This window comes from Nesoenas mayeri (genome assembly GCF_963082525.1).
Source record: "Nesoenas mayeri genome assembly, chromosome: 10".
In the NCBI taxonomy this organism is placed as follows: Eukaryota; Metazoa; Chordata; class Aves; order Columbiformes; family Columbidae; genus Nesoenas; species Nesoenas mayeri.
This window is the reverse complement of record NC_137560.1, coordinates 15,294,270-15,308,905: the sequence shown is the minus strand read 5'-3', so window position 1 is coordinate 15,308,905 and position 14,636 is coordinate 15,294,270. Positions and strand designations below refer to the sequence as shown.

The following is a 14,636-nucleotide window of genomic DNA, read 5'->3' as shown; positions in this document are numbered from 1 at the left end:
ATCTGACCTGTGAGAGTGAAACAATTTAGATGAGATATTGGAGATAAGGGATTTTAACTTGCAATATATGCAGCTGACAGGGCAAAGAAATGGGGCAGGGATGTTCCTATGAGACTGTACATAATCTCTCCATGGGTACTGGAAGTCCTCACTGAAATGCCACTTTTCTTTTTGTATTCAGTACTGAAAGCTTATAAACAAGTCTTCTGCCTTGTAGGAAGATAAAGAGATATAACTTCTTGTATTTAAGTCTGCAGGGCTGAATTCCATTCTCCTCTTGAGTTGCACAGGGTATGATGCAGAATACGAATGCAAAAGTCTGGGAACTTTCTTCGAAGTTAAGTCATGTGACTTTTTTTGTTTTTCAATAACGGCATTGACTGCTTCCTTTCCCCTTCAAATGAATGTACAAATAGTTGGGATGAAGAATATTTCCAAACTGGGAACTCTACTGAGTCAGATGTCAATTTTTTGCCTGCTTACAGAGATATCAATCTATGTTGCTGTTCCCTGCTGTCAACTAAAGATCCCCTAAACTAAAGACTGTGGTTTGAGTAACATTAATGAGGAGAGAAACATTTTAAATGATACTTGTAGGCCAGAAGAAAAACATACAAATGATGAGAATTATAAGTGAAGATACTACAAATGAAGGAATTGCAAAGATTAATCATGGCTGGGGTGGAAATAGCAGCTGTGCTCAACATGCTTGCTGCACGTTAAATTGTACACCCCAAAGTATCTTGAAAATCATTGCTGAAATCACAGGAAATGTTGGTGCAGAATGAGGAAGAGCTGTGTCTCCTGATAAGTACTTCTTCTCTGGAGCTACATGGCCAAAGCCCTTCAGTCTCCTGAACCTCTGAGCTTCTTTCTCAGACTTGATGAGAATCCAGTCTGAAAAGGAGAATTCATCTAATAAGCGGGATGCATATTTTAACAGCTTTAGCAATATCAGACACATCAGTTGAATAATGCTGACTGGAGAGAGGATGTCTGCACAGCACTGGGAAGCTAAGCAGAGCCGCAGAGCCTAAAGTAGCTCTTGGCTTCTGCAGGGTGTTATGTTTGGGTGAAGAACAAGACGGAATTGTCATATAGGCACTGTCTACGGTATGTTGCTAGATGTTAATCTGTGACTCTAGGAAGGACTTAACAAGGCATGAAAATTTCATTCAATTTGAAAAAGGGGAGAACAATAAAAAACAAATGTGGGCAAGTGGAGTATTATTTTCAAGAGAGAAGACTAATGTGCAGTTGTCAATATAGATGTTGTTTGTTTTATTCTGGCTATAATTTGTATTAAATGATTCTTGAAGGCAAAGACACTTTCAGGCAATAGAAAATCAAGCTGTGAATTCCCAGTGATTCTTAAATCTGATTATGTGGCTGTACCTCCAACGAAACCTGACTTTACCTCCTAAAGAGTGTTTGGGACTTGCCCATAGGCCATTGACCTCAGTGGAATGACAATGCTACAGAAATCCTACCTGGTAATAGTCTTAGTAGGGTTATGCCCACAACACAAACACTAAAGTTCATGTTCTGCTATTGATTTGGTGTTTGACAAATGACCTTTCTGTGTTTTGCTTTTCACTTTGCTAAATGGGGTAATTGTTCTTGCTCTCCTCCCTAAAGCAGCTTCACATCCATGACTGAAAAACACTCAACAGAGCTATACAAAAATCTAGCTATGTAGAAGAGCTATAAAGAATCCAAAACCCTGCATCAAAATGATAGTCACTGCATCTCTATTTTCACCTAATATATATTTTGGGTTTAATTTAATTTCTTTGTGGCAAACCACAACCTTGGAATGATAGGATTCAACTTTAAGCAACATGTTTGTTTTGGGGTGTGCTTATGTATTAGTATCCTGCTTTGATACAGTGCAAATACTGGTCCCTCATTGTGAAAGATAAACTTAAAAAAATATATATAAATGCAAATGACATCTATCATGAATAGAAGAAAGCTTTGTATGATGCAGCAAAACAGTGTGAAGGTCCCAACTAGCCCAGGAGCAATGACAAATTGCCCCCATCTGAGCACCAAATACAAACTTTGTATTGCAGAGAGGGGGGATGAAAGAGAGAAGTAAAAGCTACATGGCCTGATGAAAAGAAAGCCAGCTACTCCTCTCCCTGCGAGAAGCTGCGGTATCTCAAGTGAAGCAGCATTGCCTAGGACAGATATTTGCATACTAGATCTTTGCTCTTTAGAACTAGTGCTATAATTAAAACAGAGCTGAAAGCTCATAAGCTGAACATTTTGAAGAGCAGAGAAGAATATCTCATTTTTACACCTGGAAAAACAGAAGCAAAGTCCCTAGAAACAGATGAGTCCTGTTCTTTCCTTGCATCAAATCACGGAGTGTTTCTTTACTCATGATAACACAGTTCGTCAAAAACACTCCCTAACCCACAGAAGCTCAGGCTGTAAATGCAGCTTAGCAGTGGGTTTTTCTGAGTTGTTTTTGTTTGTTTGTTGGTTGCTTCCCTGCCCCCCCCCAAAGCACTGTTAGCAAGCCTACTCCCTTGTCAAGCTCTCCCAGCCATCTGCCAATGTGGGCTCAAAAGAACATTCTTCAGGGCCTTATCCAATTTGTTGTATCTGATTCATTAAAGCAATTACTCTTGCTATTAAGTCATTGCTTGGCGTTTGGCATCTGCATAATTATCTGGGACATGAATTTCTAAACCAAACTAAAATTTTATTTCATCAAATCTCGCATAGTCATAAAGGAGCTGGGGTCGTTGCTGTCCCGACACGAGCATCCGTGTTCCCCTGCTTCTGTTCTTTCTGGGACCTGGTGCCTATCGTGGTTATGATGGAATCTGGCAGAGGTGCTTCCTAACTCTGTATTCAAAGATTATGTGTTCTTAGTTTTCTAATCCTGCAGGAGCCAAGCTGGAAGACAAGGTGTCATTAACAATTTTCTGCTGCAAATAATTGAAACTCAGCTGGCTCTTAAATGTTTCATTTTATTGTATCTTTCTTTGCAATGTTTATAAGCTTTTGCCTATTTATAAATGCACATAAAGTTTGAAGGAAGCCTCTTAGAGCTATAAGTTCTCATGCTGAGAATTAATTCTGAAAAGTGCAAACAATCCTGGGATGTGAATGCCCATCACTTTTGTACCTGGCAAAATAAACTACTCTAAATGTCTCACCATTTGTCGCACCTATATCTTCCCTGTTTGCATTCAGACCCATCACACCCTCCTCTGCCTAACATGACCCCCACCTCCATCTCTAAGCCGGCTCCTAACAAGGCCAATGCCCGAGTCTGAAGCTGCACGGGAGTGCTGTGCTGCTGGACGCCTGCTGCTACATTTAACCAGACACTTGCAAGGCTGCGATGATGAAAAGCCCTTTGTGTTTCTACCTTCCCTCGCCCGTGTGGCAGGGGTCGGCTGTGGGCAGGGCTCAGCCGAGCCCCCCGCGGCGCCGCGGGGAAACGCTTTGCAGAGCGGCAGCATCGGACGGTGCAGCCGAGGGCAGGCGTGACCTCATGCGCGGCACCGCTGACGACACCGTATCGTCAGGGCCGTGTGACGTCAGACTCGGGGGCAGGGAGGGGGCGGCAGGTGGGGGCACGGCTGGGCTGGGCTCGGCTGGGCTGGGCTGCGCTCGGCGCCCCCGCCTGACAGCGGCGGGCCCGGCGCGGCCCGGCGGGAGTTGTAGTGCGCAGCGGGCGGAGGCGGCCGGGCCGGCCCCGGGGCGGACTACAAGTCCCAGGCGGGGCGGGCGGCGGCGCTGTGTGTGTGCGGAGCGGGCGGCACGGCTGGGCTCGGCGCGGCGGTCACCTCCCGTCTCTCCCTCTCGCAGCGGCGGCGGCGACGATGCAGGCAGAGTCGGGGATCGTGCCGGACTTCGAGGTGGGCGAGGAGTTCCACGAGGAGCCCAAGACCTACTACGAGCTGAAGAGCCAGCCCCTCAAGAGCAGGTGGGACCGGCGGCGGCCCGCACGGCCGGGTGGAGGACGCGGTGCCCCCGCGCTGCGGGGCCGGGGCGGCGCGGCGGGTCCCGGCGCTGAGTCAGCCGGTTTGGAAAGGCTGAAACACCCCCCCGCGCCCAGGGGAGGCCTCCTGCGCAGCGGGGCGGCCATTTAGTGCTTCCTGCCATAATAGCGGCGTTGTTGGGCGGGAGGGCGGGCCGGGCCAGCCTTATGTAAAGGGCATTGTTGGCACCGCGGGGCCTCGCTGTCACGCCGGGGGAGCCCCCGCGGACTCGGCCGGGGGGGGACAAGGCACCGGCGTCCCCGGCCCCGCGGTGGTTCCGCCGCTGCTCACTCCCCTCGTTCCCCCCGGCAGGTGCGGCGGCCTCGGGTGGGGTCAGCGCGGACCTGCGAAGTTGTTGCAAGGTCTAGTGGAGTGCAAGGTCGTTTGGTGGTGCTTTTTTTTCGTTTGAATTGAGAGCAGGTTTGTTACTTGCAATTGCCTGGGGAGTGGAAACTTTTGCCTAGGTACGTCACTTTCTCCCTAAAGTATTTTTTTTCCCTGAGATACATGCTTTATTCTTATCTGGAGCGGCTGCACCGTGTAGATATGGTCTTTAAAGGGAAATAAGGCGGTGTGTGTTTCTCGCCCTTGCAGGGTGTTAGGTACCCGCTTTCTGTCCTAGCACCGCAAAAAGAAAGCAAACGCTCTCCCGCGCCTGGAGTGTCTACCTTGTCAGCCGTGGCATGTTTCTTCCTCTGTTTTCATTCAAAGTGCTCTGTCGGTAACGACCCTCCATTTTATCACAACATTCTGCTAAGCCTTGCTCAGTTGAACATAAGGTCATTGCTGAGAGTGCATCTTATTTGTAAGCAAGTCTGTTGTTAGCCTGTCCTTACATACAGGGGTTTTAGTTTTGAACAATGCTTTTCGTATGTCTGTGCGTGCCTTTGAAAATGAAAAAGGAATGGGAAGGTAAATATTAAAAAAAAAAAGTGTGTTAGAATGAGCTTAGGTTTTACTGCTTATCAGACAGACTTCAAAGTAGAGAAATGAATTTTTGATCATGCTCTGAATATTCAAGAAACATAGAAGATCTTGTAAAACATGTTAGAAATTCTGTCACTGTTGCAAGGACTGGCAAAGCTGGGGCTGCCTCCTGCACCTTGTCTTCATGGCAGCCTTACCTCACACTGAGCCCTTGGTATTGCCAAGAGATGGTGAGCAGAGTGGTGGTGGTGATGTGCAGCATTTGACAGCCTGACAGGCCAGCCAACCAAACCAAAGCTGCCAGAACTCCCCTGCCCTCCACCTTTGTGCAGGGAAGTTGCCATTATCCAGGTAATTAGCTGGGAGCCAGGCTAATGTGTGGGGAGAGGACAGTGCAGAGAAGATGGATTCAGCAGCAGTGGTGGGTTTCAGCTGTGATGGAGGCATCAGCAAGACCCACACGGCTTTGGCTTCAGTGCCTACATCACTAGTGGAGTGCAGCAGTCAAGAGGTAGATTGTGGAGCTCTCAGGCCTCGTGCTGTCAGATAGCTCTGCACCAGCCATGGGTTCTAACTGGTGTGCAGTTGTCCCTTTATGGTGTTGTTCCCTTTGTAGTCAGCAGTTTGCCTGTTTCTTCAGATGGTGTGGACATGGAAGTTAGATAGTAGGTCTGCATTTGACCTTACATAGATGTTCCACCTGCTTTTAATTCCTCTGACTTGATGCTTTGGGACTGAAATGCATCTGTATTGTTAATTTCTCTCAGGGGGAAGTGAATAAAGATACTCAGTAATGAAGCACTGGAGTATTTGGCTATCTTCTAAATATCACTTCAATCTTTCCTAGACTGATTTGCCCCAGGATGTTCTCACCTGATACTCCTTGTAGAGCCAACACTTTGGGTCTAAGGGCACCCTTGTGCAAGTCATCCAGAGATCCTGGTGGTGCCTGAGGCCAACATCTGTTCTGGTGTTTCCAGGAGGGCTTGTTGGGAGGAGAAGTGACCAGTTTGTCTCAGTCTGCCTCCCTGTCCCTCCACACGTACGCATGCATACAAGAAGGTGGAGCCCTGAGGGTGGAATAACAACCCATGTTTTTTCTGACAGATAGCAAAACAGACATGTTAACCTCAGTGTGGGTCCTGCCCAGCTCGTGTACAGCTTTTACCTCTAGGTAGAGTCTCACTTGTCTTCCTGGCCTTGTGGGAGATGAAGAAGCAGAGAAGCCAGGAGCCCCTGCCAGGTCCATATAAACCTGTCCCTGGAGACAGGCTGATAAAAATTAATGATAACGGGAGGCAGAAGTTGCTCACGAACCTGTTTATTTCATGATGTGCAGATCGTAATCTCAGAGGACTTCTGTAGTCCCTCAGCTTTGCTCAGGCCTGAAACCAGTCTGACTGATGATTAGCGAGAGAATCAGACATCACCGTGCTGCTTTCTCTTGTGGATGTAAATCAGGAGTAATTGCAGAGCAGTCAGTGCAAAAGCACCTGGTCAGCGTGGTGTAGTGATGGGACTGTGGCCATGAGAATTGCTTTCTTGTCTCCGTAGCCTTGCTCTGAAAAGGTGCCTGGGAAGCAGACAAACCAGAGGCAATAAGCAGATGTTAGAAGATGAGTCTAAATAGCAATCTGCTCTTTTCCCTGGTGAGAACTGCTGATTTCCTAGCAACGTTCAGGGCTTTCTCTCACCTTTTCTAATGGTAAGAGGTGAGAAGCATCCTCGGCTTACTCAGAGCAGCTGAAATTATGAGTACATAGAAAAAGCCATCCAGCTCAGAAATATATAAGAATGCCAGTGTTCTGAACCAAGAAGAAACTTTTTTTTGTTGCCCAGTTTAACTGAGCCCTGCTGATATTGCTGTCCTACTTCCTCCCACATTGCTTGTTTCCAAAATATATGACATCCAGATAAAGATTTCTCCTCTTCAGTGTGCCCTCGCAGTTACTCCATCCATATTTCATAATTCAAGTCTGCAATCCAAAGCCGCAAGGGGTCCAATAATAAAAGCTTTTTGCTGTAAATACTGTACTGACTTAGGCCAAGCCACAATTGAATGCTAGAGGCCAAAGAAAAATGTGAGCCCAGCAAAAAGCTTTAATCGCAAGGGATGGAGAGAACACATGGGGCTGAGAGACATCAGTTCCAATCGTATTTTCTAAACCCCTCGTACTCATGAGAAGTTTGCTTCTTGTGTTAAGTGCTAGACGCATTTCATGGTTCTCTGGAATTTGCTGTGGTTGAGTGTCTTTGAAAACTGAGATGATGTTTCAGTTGCTTTGGTTTCTCCAGAGTCACTTTTCACTGTGGGAGGAAACTGGGCTGTGTGACTAGCCAGTAAGACGAGATTGGTGTTTTTTTCTTCACATTCATACTTTAGTCCTCTCCTGCCGTATTCCCAAAGGATAATAGTTTTAATTTATAAATACTTGTGCTTAAATATGTATGTGTTTGCGTAATGAGCAAGTAAATAAATTTTCGGGTAGAAGCAGTGCACAATGAAATCCATGGGGTTTTATTTTTAGGCAATCATTCGAAGAAAATAATCAGTTATTACCAAAAGTAATCACAGATCCTGACGTGTCTGCATGCTGTCATCAGGGCGCTGCAGGTTTAAGTTACATTTATTGTACTACTGATGTAGATTATTTAAATCGTTTGACTTACTAAAGTGATATTTTGGATATCAAACTGTTATCTGGAAGTAAAGACTTTCCAGTCTGCCTTTGTACAGGGTGATCAGAACTGAACCAGATGTGCCAAATGCAGCAAAAATTTCTGTATTCAATTGCTTTTCTCTGTGTTTTGGTTCTTTGTAATGTATGTCCATTTGGATGGCACACGCAACCTAGCAAATGCCAGCAAATTATTGTCAGTTGTTGTAATTTTGCTGCCCTGTTCTTAATAAAACCATGTACTTAGAGGTAAATTGCTGCTATTTATGCTATTTTCTGTTGCCCTTTCCCAGCTTACTTATTTTCAGCACCTGAATGATTCAGTTACTGAAGTATTTTTAGTGGAAAAAAAATATTTAGAAATGCTTTTAGGTTGCATGTTAGTTTTTTAGGAAGCTTATTCTTACTTTATGAGCAATAACATTGAAATGTAGAGTTTGTCATTACTAAAGCAGTGGTGTTTTTGTAAAATTCTCATCATTCCTGGTGTGCAAATGCTTTTTTTTTATGTAAGCCTTCAATATTTTACTTTATATCAGGTAGTACTTCTCTATCCAATTAGGATCCTCTGTAAAGTTCTCCCTTTTTTCTCTTTGGGTGCTGTGCTGAACATTGAAGTCTCAATTTAGTAAAAACTTCCCTTTTAATACACAGTGTTTGTTGAGGAAATATGAATCTCACCAGACAGACACACATTTTTGAACTGCGTACCTACTCTGGAGCCAAAGAGGACTTCTTGAAAGTGCCTTAGTCTGCAGATGATCACATTTAATTTTGTAAATGAACTTTGCAGTGTGATTAAATTTGAACTTGATTACATTAGGCTTCTCAACATGGAGTTTGTTCCTTATTGGAGGTAGTCTTTTCATATTACTGCTATTTATGGATCTTATTCAAGTGTTTCATATTCTGGTTGGGTTCTGCAATGCAGTTTGTCCAAGCTACTGCTTATATCTGTTCCAGTTGTGCAAGAAGTGGAAAATATCCTTTATTTAGAACAGGCCACGTGTGCTTGCGTCCAGGAACCATGTCTGTGCGTTTGAAAAAAAAAAAAAAAAAAGTATTTTGGAAGAACAGATTTAATTTAAAAGTTCCTGAAATATTTTTCCGTCTGTTACAGAGGAACATTACATATTTTAAACTAGCAGGTAGTAATAGCCGAGTTTAAAGCGATACGTAGGCAAGCACTGACTGAAGTCCATGGTAAAAGTCTGAACTGATGTCAGTGGGAGTAGAGCTAAGCCAAAAGTACGTCTTTGAAATCTGCCCGGTAATGTTTGTGTGAGTGAGTCAATAATCTCATGTTTTTTGTGCACCTCAGATTTGCTTCACTGGGAAGGAAACCCTCGCCACATCTTTTTGTACTCTTTTATTTTTGAAAACAGTCTTAAAAGGAAAGGCTGCAATTGGAGTGTCTGTTGTATAAACATGTGGAGACAATAAGCGATATTTCTTTGTATTTCTTTATACTGGGAGCTGGTGCTGCTCCCTGTCTGTAGCAGAGCATTCTCCGTGGTGAGAGATCCTGCTTGACCTTTTCTCTTCTGCAGAACTCTCGCTCTGTTATTTGCAGTAGGTCTTTGCTATTTAGCGAGGAAACAGAAATAGCCCATGAAATTCAGTTCAGCACTTGCTTTGATACGAGCTATTGAACATCACCTTTTTGCTTCCCCAGCCTGCTTTCCTTGAGAGGGTTTTGTTCAGCTGCCAGGCTGATCAGAGGGTGCACAGATATTTGGAGGCTGAGCTGACTGCACTGACTGTGCACCTTTTAGCATGCACATGTGTTTTCTTTTTGTTTATTTGGACTGCTGGCTGTATTAGTTGTGTGTAAGTACATATGCACTCTGAATGAAATAAATCCATACCTTTCTGGTGAGCAGGAAGCTTCCCTAGCTGGCTACTATTGATTTATGGAATCCAGGTGATAATTTGAATCAATGTATTCTTTTGCCTTTTAAATGGCTGCTAATAAACCGAGGCAGCCCTACTGATGGATAGATGGGGTGCCCTGGTACTGTGTGTAGGGGAGATAATTTCACAAGCTTCTGGACCTGAATTTTTGGGGCTGCTGTGGATCTGTCAGTTGTCATTAACAAGTCATTGCAGAGCTCATTCTGCCCTGTGTATGCTTTTATTTTGCACTTAGGGTGATGCATCAGAGGTCCTTTCTGGCATGGTGGGGTGGCAGCGTGACTAATTCCTGCTGTACGGTTTGGTCAGTATCTAGAAGAAAACTGGGAAACAGAAGCAGAAGAGACTTGCAAATGCATTATTTTATAAACAAATTCAGCCTCTCACCACATTCTATGATTAAAAGTTTAATGGGAAGAAATCTGTACAGCTGCTTAAAAATGAGGATACAGGAGAAACCTGTTCTGACACTTACTATGCTGTCCTTCTATTTCTAGGTTTGCTTTCCAAAGCAACATGCTCTAAGATTTTGAAAATGAAACAGAAGGAATAATTTTCTGTTTACTTTTCCGCTAAAAATTCAAATTGTGTGTTGGCTGTTAATTGTCTTCCGAGAACTATCTGCTGTTGCAGTGTTGAGAACAAAATGAAAGTCCAAGTTCATTAAGCTGGTTAGGCTCTTGGCCATTATTGCCTGTCTCGTTCTATTTTGGATTCAAAAAGTTTTTGAAATACATTTGTTTTAGCATTTTTTGTTTGGTAAAATTCACTGTTCTTTAATAGCATTTTTGCTGTAACAACAACAACATGATTAAGCATCATGGCATGGCAGATTTTGCTGGACAGTTAACTCTCGCATTGCTGTCTTAGTGCACTAGAACTATAATAATTTTATTTAATTTTTTGTAATAATCCCAGCAGCTAAACAGTGACAGCACAATTTTTGGCTTGCATGTAGTTTTGCATCTCATTTCATACTGAGGAAAAACAGCACAGGAAAAGGAATGTTATTGCATATTCATAATATAACAGTGCTGCTGCTTTAGTTGCAACAGCTGTAAAAAAGCTGATCCTGCTTTGAGTGTCCAGATTGAAATATTTAGGTTCACAGGAACCGCAGGCTGTAATGCAGTCTGAAGCAGGTCAGCCTGTCTTCCAGCCCACCTCCGAGTTTGGAGTTACATGCAGTTGTCAGTGTTAGACAGGCCAAGGGCCCTTGGTGCTTTAGGTGGATGCTGTGGATGGCCACTAGCAATTTTGGGGTGCCTTTTGAAAGGGCTCTCCTCTGGCTCAATATCTTTGGCCAGAATTTCATCTTGCGATTTGCATAGGCTTTTCAATCATTGCTGTCTGTGGGCTTCACCTGAAAATAGGCATTTCAAAGAGGACAAAGGAATGTCCAAGTGGAAGAGGATGGTGTGGGCATCACTGGACAAGTACAAAAATGGTGAGAATTAATATGGAAGGCTTGCAGAACAACTGCTAGCTAATACTTTAACCACTAATAGTGCCTTTGGATCGAGCTCATTTTTTCTGGTAACATCTCTGCTGCAAGGGCTGCTGTACTGTTTGTGTTAGCAGCTTTCTGCCAAGCATGCAAGCCAGGGTCTGGTAGTTTATAGCTTTTTCTTCTTCCGTGGTAAGTGATTATGTAGAAAGGCTCTGCAGGCTCCCTATGCCCTGACCTGCTGCTCACAGCTGCTGCGTGGACTGGACTGGCAGGTTGAAGGGCAAAAATGTGTTGCTGTGATATATAATTACTTCTTCTAGCATGAGCCAACAGAGCTGCTTGCTGTGATGATTGTTACGTGTGCTGCTGTGTAAAACAGAATGCAAGTTTAATGTAGGGTTTGGGCTAGTATTTTAATGTTGTAATTAACAGCCTCTAACCGTAAACAAGTTTTTTTTTTAAATCAGTTCCCATGAAGATTATTCCTTTACGATGTAGGCGGACATACATTTGCAGATGTGGAGTTTATGAATCCTGTATTACTTGCAGAAATGAGCATCAAGAACAAAAAAATACCTCTTTTTTGGACCCTTTTTCTCTTAATTTAGAATACCACATGTACGGTGTCAGGTGGCTGGAGATCAGTCCTGCAGTTGGTATTTCACAGGGACGTTTCAGCCAAGGGAAACAGTCGCATTTGAGACGATGCGGCAGTTCCCTTTTCTCGGAAGAACTGGATTCATCCTTCTTAAATGTTCCTCAAAAAACGGTGATCTAGTTTCGCAGGTATGTTCTTTCGCTGTTTGCGCTGCTCTTTTGACACAAAACGGGCATAAACCCACCTGAACTGGCTGCTTGGGCTGGAGTGGCTGGATGGAGGCAGGGGGGGCTGTTAGAGCATCTTCTGAGATAGTTTGTGAAGAGACCACTGAAGTCGTGAGGAGCAGGAGGAGGTTCGTGTCTGTTCAGACCTACAAAGCCAAGATTTGTTTGTCTGTGTGCAAGGATTTCATGCCTGGTTTGGCCTACAGTTACATTAAAGAATTTATTTATGATGAATACTGTGAGAAATGACTTTATATGGTGAAAATTAGTGTTTTGGGTGTCTAGAAAGATGTTGACCAGCTTTGAGACATGTAGGTGCTGGAAGTTTGCCAAGTTTAATGTGTTTAAAGTGCTACGCCAGTAGCAGATACTGTATTGTCAAAGCTTTACTGTAGCCCTAGGGTCCTGAGACACCATTTCTTGTCTTCGCAGTCGGTGACAACACAAAGTGCTGTATGAATGATAGAAACCTAGTAGGGAGAGGTGTTGGAGTCTGGAGACTGGAGAAAAGTAACAAGAAGAAGTGGGAACAACTGGAATGTCCCCAACAAGGACTCTCCAGAGAATGGAGACAGGAATGATGAATGATTGTTACTAATCTTATTCCCAGCCGTACTGTTGTAACGTGTAAACACATTTCTTTATAGGAATTACAGTGATACTTTCTGGAGAAGCAGCTAGCTAGGAAACGTGGGATGGAGCTGAATCGTCTGGGAACTCTTTTGGGGTGAGAAGATGGGAGCAGACTTTGGAAGCTGTCAGATGGCAAGAGATGAGGAATATGGACAAGTGTGGGTTGTGATCCTGGAACATCGAGCTGGGAAGTCAGAATAATATCACAGAGATGGAAAAGGATCATTGAGATACCAAAGTCGGAGAGCCTGACTGAATATGTGCATATTTACTGTTTCCTTTAAGGATTCTTTGGGTTTAATCTAAATAAGAGAGGAGTTTGTATAAAATATGACTGACTTTGGAAATGCTTTTTCTGAATGTGTGACTGCATGGTAATACCATATGCAGCTGTAAAGCCAAACTGGGAATACAGAGGCAGAGGGAACAAACCAAACCCTTTTTATAATGTTTATGGACTTCAGCCTGAATAAATAACAGTTGCAACTTGAGAGAATGAAATAAGAATGATATTGAGATGTGTACACATACAGGAGGGGATAATTTTACAGAAAAGCAAAGGGAAAAACCTCTTTTGGGCTGTTCATTGGAAGCTGGAAAATGGAGTTTGAGGAGGGTGTGTGGCTCTTGCAGTGGGTCCCCTGGGGTACCATTAACTACCATGTTTGGGTTTCTGCTCAGTCTAGTGAGTTTTATTTTATTTGTACCAAATATTTACAATTATGCCCAAGCTCAGCCATGCTAAAGCCACATCCCAGATGTCAGTCTGTCTAGTGGCATAGTTCAGAGGAGTTGCTGGGACCATTTATTTATTTATTGCTGTTGTAACACGAAGGTTGCTATCTGATAAATAATTATTCCACCCTTGGAGAAGGCACATTGTAAATGTTTTAAGCTGCTCCTTTGTTTGTTAGGCTTGTGCATAATGAGTTTGGAATTTAAGATTAGTAGTATGCTGTGCAACTGCTCATTTTGTGACCTCATCCTCCTCCTTGGCTTGCCTGCCTGTCCACCTCTCACATCCTGTTGTGCACCTAGGGCTATATTCACAAGGAGAACTTGGGTTTAGTGTTGCATCATCTCATTTTTATGTGTTCTACTGCCTAGTGGAACTTAAAAGAAAAAAAAGGGTAGGTGTCTAGGTCCCTCATAGAACACATGGGGGAAAGGAAAGGTGGCTTCAAAGAAGGCTTGTGAAAACTTGCATGTGGAGTGGGGGATTGCCTGAGCCAGCCAGTAAAGGGTGTAAGAGGCTGGTGTTGGTGTTGAATGCTGTCCTTTGAAGACTTGGTTATCTGGTCTAGGTAGAGCTATTGCTAAACTTTTCTTGGAGCGGTGTGCCAAAGAGAGGTCTGCTCTTTCAGAGGCAAGGAAGAGCAGGTAGTACAACACCACCCTATTCCAGATTTATCTACTCAAGACACAAGTTTTGAGTTCCAGTCCTGTCTGTGACTCAAAACATGGGATTGAACATGTCCACCACCCATTGGAGTGCCCAAACCAATAAACCATGGGCTTTTTGAGATGTCTCTTTTGCAGAAGCTGGTTCATTTTGCCTTTTATAGTATTAATTGAACTGGTAGGGGCAGGAATGTCTTGGTGTAACACCAGAGAGTGAGCATTTGCCTGGCATTGTTCCCACCTTGCTCCAGAAAATAGTTGTTTGTACAAAGTGGAGCAGCTTTACCAGGAAACAAGGAAGATGTGCTCAGAAATTAGACAGTTTTCAGCTCCATCTGTTTCTAACAGGCAGTTGTCCAAATCTCTGTAATTGGGGTCACAGCATGAAGTATGGGGATGTGTTTGAAATAGGAGTGGTGATATTTGGGGCACAGGTAGTTGGATTAAGGGAAAATGTCTTTAAGATTGTGGGAACCAGAGATTCCTGAACTGCTGCGGGAGGACAAGGAAGTTGAAGGGTGGTGTGAACTCTGGTACTGGTGGCCAAAGGGACTCTCCGACTGCTATGTATTGATGAGGAGGCAGCCAGGCATAGGTTGGATATTAACAGTGAAGACAAGTATACATCAATTCTTGAGAATGCTTGATTTTTAGGAATGTGAAATCTTTCATGGTGCAGCAAGAGAAGCTTGCATCTGTGTAGAAGTAGGTTATTTCAAAGGAGTAAAGTAAGGTGGGAGATAAAATCACATTTTTTTTTATTTAGCTTGTTGCACAATTTATAGTTTCAATCAAATTGCAAAA

General features: G+C 43.7%; 1 protein-coding gene across 2 annotated transcripts in view; it reads left to right on the top strand.

The window, feature by feature from the left end:
• The first annotated feature begins 3,659 nt into the window (after positions 1 to 3,659).
• MITF (melanocyte inducing transcription factor) overlaps positions 3,660 to 14,636 on the top strand; it is a 105,944-nt gene continuing 94,967 nt past the window's right edge. For both annotated transcript variants that reach the window (XM_080350555.1, XM_080350554.1), the window contains exon 1: positions 3,660 to 3,949. In XM_080350555.1, coding sequence (XP_080206681.1) covers positions 3,846 to 3,949 — 104 coding nt within the window. In that variant the 5' untranslated portion in view covers positions 3,660 to 3,845. The remainder of the gene's footprint in view (positions 3,950 to 14,636) is intronic.